Raw genomic sequence first — 18,871 nt, 5'->3', positions numbered from 1 at the left:
TTTGACTTCACAAGCGAAGCGTGAAATTTGAATGTAAAAACCGGTATGTCATTACCAAACAACCTACTACAATATATATATAAATATATATCAGCATCATCAAACTGCTCAATATATTAATAGCCGTTTAATTAGTTATCAATGCGTTGGCTTGCACAAAATTGATTGCACTTTGGCCGGTAAAAATTGAATGTTACTGGAGGCCGAATTTGGCATTTTGAAATAATTCCAAAAAAAAAATTTGCAAATGTCCGAAATGGTTCACAACCTTTTTTTTTCAAGTACGAAAATTTAAACGCACCAAGCGTCGCCAGAAGTAACGGAGCCTTTAACTTTTTGTTTTTGGTCTTTCACAATGAGTATTAATTGTTCTGTAATGTTTGGTTTTACCCAAAACTACCCTTCAGGACTCGCTCCCATATTGTTCTCCTTTCAAAATATTTTTGTGCAAAATTACATGTTACGCCTTGTATGTGCTTGCTGCAATAATTGCAACTTATTAAATTGAAATAAATTTTTTTAAAGAACTTAATATATTATTCATGATTTACGAAGAGATAAAAATGCGATTAGTATTTTCCGATTATTCATGTAAGATATTTATTTAATCGCATAGAACTTATTTTTCGGTTTTCATTTTAACATAATGGCGCTTAGATTAAGTTTAACAAAATTGGTGTTGTTTTCCTTTCAATGCTCAACGACGACTCTCGCTTCATCACGCAAGAATCGGCAGTCTTAAAAAGTATCGATTATATATTTAATTAAGTGTTGCCATATAGCTCAACCCGCTTCGAGTGTGCCGTGGAGGAAACCCGCCTGATTCAAATCCCACATTCGGCCCTCCTGACTGTTCGTTTGCCTCGAATGGACGTGACTATGGAATTCATTCATATACTCCGAAACTGTTGAGGTTCTAACCGGACCCTCAGTATCTCCTATGCGTTCTACTTTATACCGCCCATAGTCCTTTACTACGACTATCTTATAAGGCTCTAGAAACTTTTCCTTAAGCTTTAGCCCGACTCCGTACTGAGTTCTTTTATTTGCTACTACATCATCGATCTTATAGATTCTTTCTTGTTTTCGTTTCATATCAAAAGCTTTCTTGTTTTCGTCTTGAAGTTTTCTGATGTTATCTCGAGCTTCTGAACGGTACTTTTCTCGATCTAATGATCTGTTGAACTTGTCGTACGTATTTATACCAAGCAACTAGACTTCCGTAGCTTAACTTTGCAAGCATTGGTACGACGAGCTTATGAATCCTTTCAACCTGGCCATTTCCGCGTGGTACACCTGTCGCTATAATCAAGTGTTAAATGTTGTGTGATTCACAATACAGACACAGTTTTACATCATCATTACAATGTGCAATGACCAATGAAAGATCAATAATAAAGAAGGTAACAAGTAATGGTCCCAGGTGGCTTCCTTGTGGTACACCAGAGGTAACTCTGAGGAGACTACTTAAGGAATTTTTGAAAAGCACTTTTTGTGTGCGGCCACTACACTAAGATAACTAGAGATCCAACTTAAAAGATCAACTGGAAACCCTATCATGTCAAGTTTGCGAATCAAAAGGAAGTGATTTACAGAGTCAAATGCTTTACTGAAGTCTGTGTATATGACATCAGTTTAAAAATTTTTTCTAAAGCCATTTATCCCAAAGGACGCGAGCTCTACAGGATTTGTTGTAGTAGACCTGCGCTTTATAAATCCGTGTTGGCATGGAGATGTGACTGATCTACAAAGGTGCTGCAAGTGAGGAGTTATTACTTGCTCAAAAAGCTTTGGAATTGCTGACAATTTAGAAATACCTCTATAATTGCTAGCATCCGACTTGTTTCCCTTTTTATGAAGGGGAATAACAAATGACTCCTTCCCAACAAGGGAAAACTAACAAGTATTGTAGGGATAGAGTAAACAGCTTGAGAAGGGGTTTACACAATGCATTAGCACAGTGTTTAAGAACACACCCAGGAATCCCGTCAGGACCTGGGGAGTAAACTGGTGTAACACTTTGAAGATCCAAAAGAAGGGAGCTTTCGTTTAAAGTGGGACGAAATATTAAGTTCGACTTAGGTATGGCGTATAAATATTGCTCACTTGAATGAGACTCTGTGGAGTATGTTGTTTGAAACAATTGGGCAAACAGATCGGCTATTGCCTGATCAGCATTAGCCGTCATACTTTCAAACGAAAGTGAAGGCGGAAACGAACATGTTCTGCGCTTAATGTTAACAAAATTATAAAACCGTTTAGGATCCCGTAAAAAGTGGGACTTGCAACGGACTAAATAATTTTTGTAACACTGAGCGTTAAGCACGGTAAAGTTTGACCGAGCTCTTATGTATTTTCCAAAAAGAGACTGAAAACCTGAAACCTTATATTTTTTATAAAGTCTGGACATTAAATTCCTAAGGTGTGACAAATCCTTGCTAAACCAAGGTGGTTTATTGGATGTTGTCGGGTTATATAGCGGAACACACGAGTTAAAAAACAAATTGATTGCCAGTTCCATATTATTGCAGGAGTAGAGATCGGAGTAGAGTCATTGCCAGATATAAGATGAATAAGTTTCAGAAAGTTAGCCCCTAAAGTTAGTCACTATGTCAAGTCTACTTGACATACAGGTCATACCTGACACTGTGTCAGGTAAACCATGTTCGAAACTCATTAGATCGTTTACTTGATTTGTGCCTCGTCTCAAATCCTGAAAGCGTTTTTCTTTCCAGAGCAACACCACTTACGCTACCTGAAGATCCGTATCACCCTGCTTTCGAGGTGACTATCGACACTGGTATAACAGTTAAAAATAATGCTATAAAGGTAGCCAAGCGAACTCATTGTTGAGTTCAATGAATTCATTGTGGCCTATGGGTTGTAAAGCATTGAAATTATCATCCGGGGACCACGTAGTTCCAGGTATAAAAAAATCAACTAGAACTACTAACTAATCAATATCGGACAAGGTACTCGAAATTGACTTTACAACTGATAGGTGCCTAAAATAGTCCTCAAGATCGGACGAAGAAGGTATGTAAGAGCAGGTAATACAAATTAACCTGCCAGCGACAGATAGTTTTACGCATAAAAATTCTAACTTAAAGTTCAAAAGATCTTCTGTGAGGTTAGCGTCCACTGCAATAAGGACGCCCCCTCCCCGTCTAGAGGGACGGTCATGCCTATATACTGTGTACTTACCGGGAAAAACTTCGGAGCTAAAGATCTCCGGCTCTAACCAGGTTTCTGTAAACACAATAACTTGGGATGCAAACGAAAGCTATCAGTATACAATTTTGTTAGCTTGCTACGCAACCCTCTTGTATTCTGATAGCTAAATAGGATGTTAGTGGTAAGTTTCTTGAGCTAAGGACGGCGCAGTTTGTTGGTCCCGGCCGGGGAGTTTTATTCCCATAGGGCCTTTCTTTTTTATTTTTGTTACGAACTCCCTAACCACCATTTTAGCGGGCCAAAAATCGCTCGAGCATATGGTGTTAAAAGTTCGACAGGAACACTTATCTTGAAAGATGAGATGTTCCTAGCATATGAGAAGTTACATTTTTCCACCTTCACTTTATCGGCATTTATTTTGTCTTTGATATAAGACGAAACATCAAATGATGTGAGATCAGGGTGTAGTCGAGAAACAAATATTTGTTTCGTTTATGGAATCACAATAAGGGGTTTTGCTACTGCAGGCTGTGGACCTGCAGTGACAGTTTGGGCCGGTAGTCCGGTCTCAGAAACCTCTTGTGGGGGAATATTTAGCGGACTGGGTGGAATTACAGGTTGAGAACCACCTTCAGACAATTCGGAACTTTTTATTTGCATTGGTCCCACACACTCCACTGCGGATTGATCGGCGTCCGAATTTTTTTTTACCTGCCGATCTTAGCAACATTTGAGGGGTTGCTAAAGTCAGAGGAGTTCTGCTGGTCGCTTTGAAGTTGGGGGACGATTCCCTCAGGCGTACCACCATCAGCCCTTTTGCGCTTCGGGGACTCCTCTAATAGCTTAAGGCTATTAAACTGCGAGTCCAGCGCTGAGAGTAGATCACTGGCCCTGGCAAAATTATCCCTTTCGGCCACCTTTATTTTGGCGCATGAACGACTTGATCTCGTTCGCAGTTTCGCGACATGGTTCACAGCAGAACTGCAAACCAAGGCCTTTACGAATGTCAACACTTGTCCGCCCTGTGAATCCAGTGCACTTAGTGTGCACCATCTTGTCACAAAGCCAACAAGTGAGTTTAGCCTGATCAGGCAGGTTTTTTTAAAGCAGACAATGTAGGAGTCCATGTTTATTATGCTACGGACCACTGTGCCGAGAGAAAATAAAATCGAAATTTGTAAGCGAGCAACTCAAATGTACCGCAAGAGCGTATAAATTGCACGCTTCGAGTTTGTTAGTACAAAAGAGAAAAGCGGGAGAGCGGGACAGCGGGTCAGTTAATATGCATGCACTTCTAACACCAACACTACGGTTGACGGACGAAGCACAAAAAAAGTAGGCAAAAAGACAAAAATCAGATCGTTAAAGTTTTGATTTTATGATAAAACGCACAAAATTCACTCGCGAAGCGAACGGTTTGGAAATCAAGTGCATTTAAATGTTTAAATATTCAAATTTAAAACAGAACCACCGCTGGTTTGTATCGATAAAAATGAAAAATTCGGAGCGCAAAAAAAAAAAAACACGACCGTTCACTTGAAGAGAGTGAATATTATTGTTCTCAGTATCTTTGATTGCGCTCCCTGGATCACTTCTTGGTTACTAACGCAAACCAAATTGGTTTGAGAACTGCATTGTACAGAATTACCTTGTACTCCAATTTAAGCGGAGAGCGAGCATTTGTTAACCAGTGTAGGCTTCTTGCTTTTAATTTTAGCTGTGCTCTCTTGGCTTTGATATGCCTTCTCCAGGTAAGCCGTCTATCAAGGTGGACTCCAAGATACGTTACTTCTGTCGTTTGTGGAATATGGATGTTGTTCAGAGATGGTGGGGGCAAGTTTGTCTATTAAGGGTAAAGGTGACGTGTTTGCACTTTTGCTCGTTAACCTTTATGTACCAATCTGCTAGCCATTTCTCCAAAAGCGCGAGATAAGCAGATAAGTTTTGCGTTGCTCTCATGGGGCTCTTAGATTAACTTAGAATGGCAGTATCATCAGCAAATGTTGAAGTTATTGGGAGACTTGTTGTCGGAAGGTCTGCTGAGTAGATTATACCAAGAACGCTTTCCAGAGGTACTCCAGCTTCTCTTAATGATTTAAATATCTTATTGCCCATTATTTTGAAAATATCTTGTTCAAAGATATTTTCCCACGGTACCACTTTGAGTTGGCTGATTTTGTGTATACCGGCTTGCAATTCAAGCCTTTGGAAAACTGATCTAAGTCAAGGATTCCATTAGTTATAAGTCGCTAACGTCATATCTTGCAGTAATTTTCTTTCCGTGTTTAAAGAAACATAGCATTATTTTTACATGCAAGGTATAGTCTGAAGTGTGTTATCGCCCAATGAATTTCCGAAAGTTTTTGTTCTATTGTACTCTTGTTACTTTTACTTTTTGTAAAGGATCTTGATGCGTATGCAACTGGAAGTTGGAGTCCATTCTTGTTTTGAGTTAAAACTGCTCCACACGCTTGCTTACTTGCATCTGTTATTATGCAAAATTCTTTGCTGAAATCTGGGTATTGTAACAAGTTGGTTATATTAAAGCCGATTTAAGGTGTTCGAAAACATGCTGGCAATCAGCTGTCTATTCAAATTTTACATCCTTTTTGCATAACCTAGTTATGTGATGTGCATAGTCGCAGAATGCAATGAATCTTCTAGCGCTGTCCGGGTCATGTGGGACTGGGTAGTTTTTAATGGCGTCGTATTTTTTGTCTTCAGGCAAGATTCCTTTATCAGTGCATTTATGTTCTAGAAAAGTGACTTCATGCATGAGGAATGAGCTTTTTTCGGGATGTTATTTGAGGTTAAATCTTCTACAGTTTTCAAAAACATAATTTTTACCATAAGTATTAAAGTTTTATTCGCTCAAGTAAAAACACAGTTTAAAGTAAAATAGCAATTTATTCAGTAGGCTTGATAATTGAGGCGTCAGTAAGAAGTAACCAGATTGCCAGATCGGTGAAAGAAGTGTGCCCGGTGCTTAAAAACAAACAAAAAATACTAGCACCATATGTTTGAATACATATGTAGTTTCTCAGTTTAAATTCAAATAATTAAACATTACTTTAACACTTTCCCTTGTTAATTAGAGTTGAATTTCTGAGTCTCTCCCTCTTACTATATGAGTCCTATCTTCATCGAAAGAATCTTCAAGCGTGTTCTTTGCAGCGGCTTCGTAAGAATGTCTGCTAATTGATCTTCTGTGGAGATTTGTTGAACGCCAAGTTTCCCTTCGGTCACTTTTTCTCTTATAAAAAAGTGTTTGATGGAAATATGTTTGGTTCTGCGGTGAAACTCCGGATTTTGGGCCAGTCTCACTGCTGCAGAATTGTCAATTTGTATGACGGGAACGTCTTTGAGTTTAACGATCCCTCTGAAGAGTCTGCTTAACCAAATTGCTTCTTTGGCTCCCTCGTTCGCTGCGATGATCTCTGCTTCGGTAGTTGAGGTCGCAACAACTGCTTGTCGTTGGCTAGTCCAGGAAACTGCGCCTCCTGCATACTTCACGACGACTCCAGAAGTAGAACGCCCTGTCTTGATGCAACCGCCAAAGTCTGCATCACTGAACACTTGTAGAAGTCCCACTTCGACATTGCTTCGATAAACGATTCCCAGGTCCAGAGTCCCTGCTATAAATCGGAAGACTCTTTTGACTCGCACGACATCGTCTTGAGTAGGGTTTTCCAGTGTTCTTGAAATGAACCCCACACTGTATGCCAGATCTGGTCTCGTGCCAAGCATCAGGTACATCAGTGCTCCAACTGCCTGCCTGTACGGGAATTTGGTTGGCTCGTCAGCTTTCCCTGGTGTGGAAGTTTCTGTGCCCTTTAACATTGGAGTTGAAACCGGCTTGCACTCTGAAAAATTAAAACGTTCTAAAATTTTCTGTGCGTAACTCTTTTGACAAACCTTAATGCACTTTTCTTCTTGTGCAATTTCAAGTCCCAAAAAATAATCTGCTTTCTTTGAGACGATTTTAAATTCCGATTTCAACTCTCCAATAAAAGTTTCCATCTCGCTGAGATCTGTTGCTGCTAGAAGACCATCATCCACGTAGACCACAAGTATAAGTTTCTGTCCGTTCTTCTCTCGAATATACAGGCATGGATCTGCATCGCTGGCCTTGAATCCATGTTGTTGAAGAAAGACTGTAAGAGGCTTGTTCCAGCACCTGGGTGCTTGCTTCAGGCCGTAAAGACTTCTCTTTAACTTGCAGACCTTGCTGGATCCATCTTCATAATTTGGTGGTTGTCTCATAAATACGGTTTCTTCGAGTTGTCCATACAAGAAGGCTGTTGATACATCAAACTGCTTCAAATGCAGCTTCTCACTCGCTGAGATGCTGAGTATCGATCTAATTGTTCCCATCTTTGCAACTGGACTGAAAGTTTCATTGTAGTCAATGCCGTAACGTTGACTAAATCCCTTGATAACGAGTCTTGCTTTGAACTTATCAATGCTGCCATCAGGATTTTTCTTCAGCCGGAAGACCCACATGCATGGTATCGCCTTTGCACCTGGTTGAAGTTCGGTTAAAGTCCAAGTATGATTTTCTTTCAACGAGGCGATTTCTTGATCCATGGCTTTCTTCCACTCTGCTGAATCCTTGCTCCTTAGGGCATCTTCAAGCGTCACAGGATGTTCAGTCATCTGATTCACAACCTCTTCTACTGTCATGGCGTAATATTCAAGATGCTGGGGCTTCTTTAAGGTTGAACGATCTCTCAGTACTCTCTTGTTTGTCTCTTCTTTAGTGTTTGACTCAAACTCTTCTTCAGTGAAGGATTCGTACTCTTCTTCAGTGTTGACTGATGGCTCATCATGAACACTTTCTTCGATCTTGATCTCTGCCTCATCATTGACATCGTCTTTAATCTCATCTTGACTTTCATTCTCGATGTCTTTTAGTGGTAGCTCGATTTTACATTCACATTCTTTTGGTCTCTCTTCGAATTGAACATCTCTTGACACGATGACTTGATGAATGTCTAGAATGTAGATTCTGTAACGTTCGTCACCATCGTATCCTACGAGCACACCTTTAACTGCCTTCTTGTCCATCTTCTTCCTCTTTTCAGCTGGTACATGGACGTAGCAGGTGAATCCAACAATGCGGAGATGTTTGATCCTGGGTTTCTTCCCCATCCACAACTCGTAGGGACTGACTCCTTCTTTGGATGATTTTCCGGTTCTATTAAGAATGTAGACTCCTGTCGACACTAGCTCTGCCCACATTGCATCTGGAAAATCAACTTCGCAGCTCGAATACTTCAATGTCCTTGCCATTTCCACAATCGTACGATTTTCGCGTTCACTGCCACCATTTTGTTCTGGAGTGTATGGCGCTGTCAGTCTCTGAACGATTCCACTCTCTGCTAGAATGCTTTTGACTTCTTTGCAGTCAAATTCCCCGCCGTTGTCGCTGAGTAGCTCCTTAATGTTGTGTCCAAGTGTCTTCGAATGTGCTAAAAATTGTTTTAAAACGACTTTAACATCTGATTTATGTTTGATTACGAAGCCATAACGAAACTTTGTGAAACTGTCTTTAAAAACAACTAGAAATCGTTTTTTCCTGAAGGATTCAGAAAAAGGACCTACAACATCAGTGGAGACAAGTTCTCCTGGTTTTGTTGTCTTTGCTCTTGTGCCAAAAGGTAGACGATGCGCCTTTCCGAAAATACAGGGCTCACAAGTTTCTTTAACCAGCTTCACGTTAATGCCCAACTCCTTTTTGAGCATCTCTCTCACGTGTCTCTTGTCTTGGTGACCCCATCTTTCGTGGTACAGCTGCAGTGTAGAACTTTCTGCTTCTGCAACATTGACTCTTTCTTCTTTGTCAGGAATGACCGGTTCAATCGATGCCTTGTACAGAGACCCGCCTTTCTCACGACTTCCGCACAGTACTGTTCTTCCCTCTACTTCCAGCCAGCACTTGGTTGCTGTTGAATGAAATCTGCTGTTTCCGTTCTTGTCTTGGGCTGCTAAAACAGAGAATAAGTTCTTCGAAATTTTCGGAACATACCAAACATCGGTCAACGTCATCTTTAGTGTCGCATCTTTAGTGAAGGACAGAATCTCGATTGTTCCCTTCCCAATCGCCTTGAGAGATTCTTTTCCAGCAGCTTTGATGACGCATGGACTATGAAACTCTTGGAAGTCAACGAACTGGTCTGGGCAGCTGGTCACGTGTTTCGTCGCTCCATTGTCGATCCACCAACCTGCGTCTGCCGATGAATTTGTTTCCATTTTTAGAGCATCTTCAGAGACGGCAACTAAAGTTAAATTGGTATCTACGGTGTTGCTTTGAGGAGCATTTCTCTTTGGTCGTCCATCAGAAATCCACTTCCTGCAGTCTGTCACCCAATGTCCTTTTTCTTGCAGTAATGGCAACTGTCAGTTTCTTTGGACTTCTTCTTTGACTTTGGTTTTCCACTGCTTGCGAAAAATGCTGATCCCGTGGCTCCCTCTGTGGCCTTTTGAAAATTTCTTTCATGCATACATAGTTGGGTAATTAACTCTTCTACAGTTTTATCATCATCTTTTGACAATAGTAACCAACTTGATTTAAAATTTTCAAAGTCACTTGGTAAAATGTTCAAAATTTTGCAGACTAGTATCAAATCCGGTAATGCATGCTCGTTCTTAGACTTTAATCCATTATTGAGCTCATGCCATAGATTTCTTAATTTTGCAACATGTGTAGAAACATCCTCTCCGTTGATCCAACAAAATGCAAAAAACTCTGTACAAATTTTGAACAGCTGGTCCTTGGACGATGCTTCAAAATTCGCCTTTAATGCTTCCCATGCTTCAAACGCTGTCTCTTTATCCATTATCTTTTGATAAACTGTATCTGTAACTGAACTCGAGATCATTGACTTAGCATAGCTGTTTGCCTTACGGAAAAGATCACCCGCCTTTTTGTTCTCTTTGGTTTCATCATCCGTAGCATCATCTGATAAGGGCTCGGGTTTCTTTAACCTCCCCTCAATGACGTCCACTGCACCTTCGTGGCAGTCCAGCATATCTCTCAATTTTCTCCGCCAATCGGCCGCTTCTCCAGCCAAGGGTTTGATGTGTTTCGCCAAATCCATCTTCAATAATACTGCGTTGACGAGACTTCACACCAAGCGAACGACTTTGACTACAACTGCGCTGAAGAAAAGCTTTTCCTCTTTTCGCGCACTATTGCCTTTACTATTTACTTGAGTAACTTGCGTAAACTGGTCCCATAACCTATTAAAGTTTTATTCGCTCAAGTAAAAACACAGTTTAAAGTAAAATAGCAATTTATTCAGTAGGCTTGATAATTGAGGCGTCAGTAAGAAGTAACCAGATTGCCAGATCGGTGAAAGAAGTGTGCCCGGTGCTTAAAAACAAACAAAAAAATACTAGCACCATATGTTTGAATACATATGTAGTTTCTCAGTTTAAATTCAAATAATTAAACATTACTTTAACAATAAGCATATGGCTATAAGATCGTCCATATAAATAAATGCTTGAGAAGTATCTAGGCCAGAGAATGCTATAGTCATCATTCTCTAAAAAGAATTTGGCGCTATTTTTAAGCCGAATGGTAATCGCTTGAAGCGATACGAACCATTGCTTGTTGAAAAAGAAGTTATATCTTGAAATTTTTTTGAGTTCAATTTGATGAAAACCTGACATTAAGTTGATACATGAAAAGTATTTGGCTCTATTTAGTTGATCTAGAATGTCATTAATTCTAGGGAGCGGAAATTTATCAGACAACAGTTTTTTATTAATCTGACGATAGTCAATATCTAATCGCCATTTCTTCTTTTCCGAGCCTGGAAGAGACTTTTTCGGAACTTACAATAGTGGGCTGTTATACGCAGATACAGATGGTTCCACAAATTTATTTTGAATTAATTTTAGTACCTGGGCTTGAATTTCATCTTTTTGGTTGTGAGGATTTCTGTAGTTCTTGATATTTACTGGTTCATCATCCTTCAAAATCAGTTTTTTCTTATAAAATTGACAGTAATATTTTTTGATAAAACCGATTCCTAGTATTCCATCATAGGGAATAGCGAATTGTGAATTTACAATTTGAAAATTGTGTGGAATTATATACTTATCAGTCTGGATCTCAATGGAAATTTGACCCACTGATTTAGTGACTTCCTGGCTAATGCCTTGAATGTTTATAATATTATCTGATTTTAAATCGCGAAAGACGTCAGAATTTTCTTTAATTAGTGATATGTCTGCACCTGTGTCTACTAAAAATGCAAGTTCCTTGCCTGTTGCAACATTACTAAAGCATACGAATATGTTTAGACTGAGATTGATGGTGTGAATCTTATGGCTTACTATTGTTGAGTATCCAAGGGTTATTGAGAGTTTCCCGAAGTGCTCTGGGCTACCCTGACGTTGTTGTTATTGTTTGTATTATTTCCTCCGTGTGAACGGTTGTTACCTCTGTAACAATTGTGTCTTGCAATTTTTGGAATATTACTTTAATTGTTGTTTCATTTTGTACCTTTTAAAGGGTCGAGCCAATTATTTTTGACTTTATGAACTCTATGGCAATTGATTCATAATTCCCTTTTCTTAGATCAACTAACTTAATTGCTGTTATGAATCTTTGCAGATGGATTTTCTTTCCATCAAATTCGGGCACAGCGTACGAAATGTCTTTTATGTAAGCCCTCTGGGCTGCCGATTCGTCCACCATGATGTAAGGCCTTTGCTCAATTACACTTGTACTCGTGTCAGAATCGGTTTGTTCCTGATCTAATAATTCAGATTAAATAAAAACAGCAGGTATGGCGAGATTGCTTAGATCTTTATCCTCTATTTCGGGAGAATTGGAATTAGAGTCTACTGCCTCTAATGGATCGACTTCTGGGGTTTCTAAATATTCCTGCTCAGTTTCCACTGTTAAAGGAGTGTTCAAGATGGTTGGTACTGAAACAGTTATATTATATAAAACGAAGGTAGTTTTACTGTCATTAGGTTTGATCAGTGTTTGATCAAGAATTTTGATACTTGAGACCAAAGAGTTTTACCTAAACGGTCTCTTTGGTCATGTATGTATAAGCGTATGCGCTGTATTAAAACGGGCCTCTAATATTTCAGCATGTTTATTTATTGTAATTTGCGGAATTGTTCGATTTTGTGTTAACGACTTATACAAATTGTCGAAATCACTTTTTAAATTTTGTCATTCCTTATTTAATTCATTCCATTCCATTAACGTATGGATATGAATTATTTCCTAAAAACCGTAAAAATCGTAGTTCCGGTATTCCGCCAGGCCTGGGGAGATTCGCCAAAGGCCTGGCGCTTCTAAAACCGCCTGCAGCGATTGCATAAGAGGAGAGGAAGGCATAGGATACACTGGACGAAAGCGGGCGCGAGAAGAAGGAAGGACGGAGGACCAAGGACTGGATTTAATTTTTTTATAGCTTATAAATAGAGAATTAGTGTTTTTTTAGGTGTTAATTTCAAAGAGAAAAAAAATTCGTTTGCGCATCGGTGACCGGAAAATGTGAAGTAATTTTGTGCAGTGTGATTGGGTAGCTTTAAATTCAGCTCCTTATATTTTTTTTCTGCCCCCTAACGTTAGATATCCAAGCCACCACAATCCTCGGGAAAGCGCTTTCTTCGATGGAACGCCAAAAAGTGCGGGTGAGTGCGAATTGCAACGATTAATATTAAAGAAGAAAAAGGGAAAGGTTGATAGAGACAAAGAGGAAGAAAATATCACCCTATATCTATATACTAGTAAACCTAGCGAACTCCGTTCCGCCACCAGATGGCGATAGTTTTAGGGAAAATTTCGTTTGGTGTTTAAAAGATAAAGAAAATTGTTTTTGTTTTATATAAGAAAAGGAAAAATTTTATTTTGTTACCATTAAAACTTTGGCCATTGCTGAGTGTTTTGCAATATTACACGTTGGTTCTTCAATAATTTGAAGATTTAACGGTAATTTTAATGCTATATATTGTCAAAAAGAAGAAGAAGCAGGAAAAAGCCCACACACGGCGGGATTTAATTCAATGGGCAAAATCAAACCCATTTTTAAATTAAAACTTAACGTTATGAAAAGACCAAGAAACCAAATTTTAAAATTAATTCAGACGCAGGCGATCGAAGGTCCAAAGAAGTTCGTTTGGATGTTTGATAGAGCTTTGTGACCCCTTTTCTTATCGCTTGCCTCGTCACGCAGACTTTTTTTATTAAGATAATGACCACAGGCGACTCTGGAGGAGGCGGCATAAACACCACCCCATTTGCTGGCGAGCGAGAGGCCGGATGACTTTCTAGTTCTGCGTGCGCCCTCTCCCCCGACCCCAACATCTAGCCTGAGATAGTGTCCGTGATGTACTCTTTACATTATAATTAATAATCATTATCTTATAAAATTGCGCCTAACTTAAGGGCCGCTTAATTTCACGTGGCTCAACGTCACAATCCTCGTTTTAGCCTAAATGGTGCAGACATTCTTAGACTCTTGCGTGAATTAAACGACTTTTTCGTTGGCCTAATCAAGGTTCTGGTCCGCACTAATCAAACCAGCATCAAACCTCGCTCGAAGTTCGATCAGTCGATTCGGAAATAGTCAGACCAAGGAGTTTATACACTTAGTCGACTAGCCTCTATTCAATTCGATCTTGGGAGACGGAAAATTTTCTATAGATACTCTAAATTTTTTTTGGTTTCGAATCGATAGGATTGTTTCCATCAGACTTATAGGATCAATGTACATTTGCATTTTTTTGGGCATAGGAAAAGCAGTAATTTAATAGTTTATTAAATTTACTGACCACGATAAATGGGAAATCGGTATACCCTAATTGCAGTGTGCGTAGCTCGGATAACACTGTGCGACAAAAAAATGTTTAAGTTGATTTTTTCTTATTTTTCACTTCTACTAATCAAAATAAGAATATAAGTTTGTGGATTTGTTAATATCAATAGCCAATCAGCTTTTACGCACACTCAAATGTCTCAAAAACGCGCGGTTTTGCATATTTCACAGCCTTATAATCACATATTGGGAAAATATTTTTTCACCGTTATAAGCGTTCATGCAAGTTCAATATCTATTAATTAAAATGTATTAAGCAAATATACCGTTAGGCTTTTATAAGAATGCTTTAAAATTTTTTTCTCCCAGCTCTATACTCTGGGCGACTACGTATGGAACTTGTAACGCGAGGATACCTCTAAAAAAGCCAAAAAAAAATCAGGAAAAAAATTCCCTTTAAAAAAAAATAATAGTTTATTGGAAGTAAAAAAAAAATAATATTTTGTGTTAATTATTTTCATAATAATAATTTCATAAAATTTACCATGAAAAAAGAAATCGTATCACTTAAAATGTGGCATAAATATTTTTGTGCATAATTTATGCACCTTAACCGAAAACAATCAAAAAAGTAACTTAAACAAAGATTTTGTTAAATTTTGTCGCACAGTGTAATAGGCAAAAGCGTTTGATCGCAGCCGCCTAACCGCAAGCGCCAGCCGCACTCGTTGTTTTTGTAGATGTGCAAGCAGCAAGCGACGGGCGTAAGGCACGTGCAAAAATATTCTTCCTTATATTTTTTTCTTTCTTCTTTGTGTTTCGGTTTTTTTTTCTCACGGGGATTAGTCAGTTTATTTATGACAACTTTTTGTTTCCGAGTTTGTGATTACTTTGTTCCGAATATTTTCAAGTGTTTGTCTACCTACGCGAATTCTTTGTCATATAACAAAATTTGGTTTGAGTTCGATATCTACAATAAATCAGATTCGATCGAATTTAACACCTTTTTGTTCGTTCGGACTTTCTATACATTTTTTTTAAGTTTGTCTCTTATTTATACCATTACATATTGTTTTATATTATATTACTACCAAAACCAATTAATTTTTAAATTTTTAAAATTTTTCCTTTATTTATGCTATTTTATTTCATTTTTATACCCTTGCAGAGCAAAAGGGTATTATAATTTCAGTCAGAAGTTTGCAACGCAGTGAAGGAGACACCTTAGACCCCATAAAGTATATATATTCTTGATCAGCATCACCATCTGAGTCGAAATATGTATGTACGTCTGTCCGTCTGTCCGTCGGTCCGTCGGTCCGTCTGTCCGTCTGTCCGTCTGTCTGTTTCTATGTAAACTAGTCTCTCAGTTTTAGAGCTATCTTGCTGAAACTTTCCCAAAAGGTGTATAGTTATTGCACGCAGTATATAAGTTGGATCGGACCGGATCGGCCGACTATATCGGATAGCTCCAATACAAGAGAATGAAATAAAAAATTCTCACTCTATTGTTTTTTATCAGATCGACTTGATTTCTTCCATATGTCATTTTCTAACTACTATTGAATTTCGGTTTAAATTTTATCAAAATCGGACAACTCTATCATATAGCTGACATAGGAGAGATCGAAAAATATATATAGAATTAATGGAAATAAATTTATAACATCGTTGATTTTTCTCCCACGAGCATGATTTTTTAAATATCAAGTTTTTTAATAGCCCTAATATTGAGAAAAAGTTTCATAAAAAATCGGGCAGCTATATCTTATAGCTACCATAGGAAAGATCGAAAAATCTATATAGAAATAACGGAAATATAATGATAACATCGTTGTTTTTTATTAGATAAGCATGATTTTTGGAATATAAAGTTTTCTAACAACTCTTGAATTACGAATTAAATTTGATCAAAATCGGACGACTATATCATATAGCTCTCATATGATGTATAGTCGAAAATGTGGAAAATGAATAGAAAAATCGCCTTAGCTTCAATGTTGTTTAGCCTTTATGCATTTTGTTCGACATATTTGATGACTGCAAGGGTATATAAGCTTCGGCTTGCCGAAGCTAGCTTCCTTTCTTGTTACTCTTATTACCATTTTCTGGCTATTTTCGCCATTTTAGTCTTTTAAATTTTTACGATATTGGATTTATAAGTTTTTTATTCGCAATTAAACATGCCAGATTCTGAGGGAAACATAGCACAAAAGTGCCCTTTGTGTGAGAACAGTCTCGATAGTGGGAAAATCTACAAAACAAAGTGTGGGCACGAATTCCACCAATCTTGTATTATAACCCATTCCAAAACCAAGTCTACCTGCCCTACTTGCAACACAGTGTGCTTTGAGAAGCCGTCAACCCCATCTCAAAACACAAGAGGGCAAAAAGGACAGATTTTATTGGCGAGCGATCGTACGCCCAGTGGCTCATCATAGTCAGCAGTTTTGGGGGCGGCTCAGTCTGAGTTAATTCAAAACGCAGTTGCGAGTGCAGTGCAGTCAATGCAGAACGACCTTTTAACCTAGCTATCTGAGAAAATGTCTCAATTAATCCAGACTAATTTATTGCATTTTCGGTCGGGGGAACCGATATCGGAAAGCCAGTCGAGAAGGAATTCCCGATTTAAGCCATAGGCCCGATAAAGTAGGCCACATTATGAATAGTTGGAAACAACACTTTAGTGAAAATCCCGATGGGATCAGCATTGATAGCTTCATCTACCGGGTAGAAGCTCTCACAACCCAAACACTTGAAGGGAACTTTTCAGTCCTCAGCAGCAATGCAAGTCTTCTTTTCGAAGGAAAAACTAGAGAGTTCTATTGGCGATATCATAAAAACACGCAGGAATTGCGATGGGAATATTTATGTACGGCACTGAGAAGGCAATTCAGAGATGCCCGATCAGATTTAGATATCCGGGAATCGATTCGAGATCAAAAGCAGCGGAAAAAGAAGGATTCGATTCTTTCTACGATGCGATTGAAAAGTTGATGGACAATCTGGATATACCTTTTACCGAGATGAAATTGGTGGAAATTCTAAAAAGGAACTTTTTTGGAGGATTCTAGAAAATCCCAAGGCTATCAGAGAGTTGTACCATTCCGGAAGCAGGTTTCTGAATTGTTCGAAGAAATGGAAGAGGCAGCGGAATTCTCTGAGAGCGATCAGGATGCGGAAGTGGGTGCTTTGGCCCTAATATGTTGGAATTGCAGAAAGGAAGGCCATCGCTACCAAGATTGCGGAAGCAAACGGAGGGTGTTTTGTTTCGGGTGTGGTGCCGCAAATGCGTACAAGCCAAACTGTTCAAGGTGCCAAAAAAACGGCAGGGTGAACACCGCCAGCAGTCGACAGCCGGCGACTGTTCCGAAAATCAGTCGAACAAGGATCTGAACCCATAAAGCCCTCCCAAATAGTCCAGACGTCCAATGTTTTGATCACCGATAGTTCGACCGAAGTGTGTTGGCCAAGTTTAGTGACCCATCAAGAAAATAAGTTCAAAGAAATTCCTCAAAATCGCATGGCATCTATAAATAAAAATAGAATAAAAGCATATTGGAGAAATGTTAAAACTATCTATACTATAAGGTTTAAAAACAATGATAATCGTCCATACGCCAAAGTTAGACTTTTAGATAGAATAGTTATTGGTCTGCTGGATACCGGGGCCGCCATCAATGTCATTGGAGGCAAGTTGGCAGAACAAATATTCCGAGGTAGAATTCCTTTTAAGATAGTTCCTACAGTGGCCACAACAGCTGATGGTCGAAAGCAAGACGTTGTGGGAAAATTAAAAACGGAAGTAAAATACAAGGATATGCCCATGGACTTGGAATTTCATATTGTTCCATCGCTAAGTCAAGTCTTGTATTTGGGAATTAGTTTTTGGTCCACGTTCAATCTCTTGCCGCCATCCATGCAGATTTCTGAAATCGCAGCTGATTCTCATGCATTCTTGTCTAACTGAGGTAATAGGGAGATTCCCATCGTTTGCTGTATCAGGGCTGGGGAAAACCTCTCTTATATGCCATAAAATCGATGTCCGCGAAGCAAAGCCAGTGAAGCAACGTCATTTTCCGGCATCGCCCGCAGTCGAAAAGCTTCTTTACCAAGAAATCGATCGGATGTCAGCGATGGGGGTCATCGAGGAGTCTCAGAGTGCGTGGTCCTCGCCCGTGGTCCTGGTGCAGAAGCCTGGAATGGTGCGTTTATGTCTGGACAGTCGGAAAGTCAATTCGGTAACAACGAAGGATGCATACCCCTTGCCACAAATTGATGGCATTCTGTCTCGACTTCCCCAAGCCATGTACATCTCAAGTATGGATCTCAAAGATGCATATTGGCAGATTCCTTTAGATATAAATTCTCGAGATAAAACTGCTTTTACAGTTCCGAGGAAGCCATTGAACCAAGTTAGTCCATTTGGACTAACTAACGCATCCCAAACAATGACCGGGTTGATGGATAACGTAATACCGCCCGAACTTAGAAACGAAGTTTTCGTCTATTTAGATAATCTCTTGGTGGTCTCAGATTCTTTCGAAACTCATATAAAGGTATTAGGCGCCGTGGCTGATCAAATAAAAGCAGCTGGATGAACGCTCAATGTAGAAAAAAGCTAATTCTGCATGCGATCAGTAAAGTATTTAGGGCATATCGTAGGTGAAGGTATTATCCGTACTGATCCGGAGAAAATTTCGGCCATGGCAGACTTTCCACTACCCAAAAGTTTAAGATCTCTTCGAAGTTTCCTGGGCATGGTGGGGTGGTATCGCAAATTTATCAGTAATTTGGCCTCGGTGGGTGCTCCGCTTACGGATTTGTTGAAGCCAGGGAAAAAATTTCAAATGACCCCAGAAGGCGAGAAGGCCTTCGTTGAAGGAAATGGTATGTTCTGCCCCAGT

At 39.2% G+C, this 18,871-nt stretch overlaps 1 protein-coding gene across 1 annotated transcript in view; it reads left to right on the top strand.

Annotated features, from left to right (window-relative positions):
* The first annotated feature begins 12,585 nt into the window (after window positions 1–12,585).
* LOC108101728 (guanine nucleotide exchange factor DBS) overlaps window positions 12,586–18,871 on the top strand; it is a 240,935-nt gene continuing 234,649 nt past the window's right edge. Inside the window, exons 1-2 of the mRNA XM_043208208.1 lie at window positions 12,586–12,705; window positions 12,779–12,840. Of these exons, the coding sequence (XP_043064143.1) occupies window positions 12,820–12,840 (21 nt within the window). The 5' untranslated portion in view covers window positions 12,586–12,705; window positions 12,779–12,819. The remainder of the gene's footprint in view (window positions 12,706–12,778; window positions 12,841–18,871) is intronic.

This window comes from Drosophila ficusphila, unplaced genomic scaffold (assembly GCF_018152265.1).
Source record: "Drosophila ficusphila isolate 14025-0441.05 unplaced genomic scaffold, ASM1815226v1 contig_414, whole genome shotgun sequence".
Classification (NCBI taxonomy): Eukaryota; Metazoa; Arthropoda; class Insecta; order Diptera; family Drosophilidae; genus Drosophila; species Drosophila ficusphila.
The sequence above is the reverse complement of the archived record's forward strand: the minus strand, read 5'-3'. Positions and strand labels throughout refer to the sequence as shown.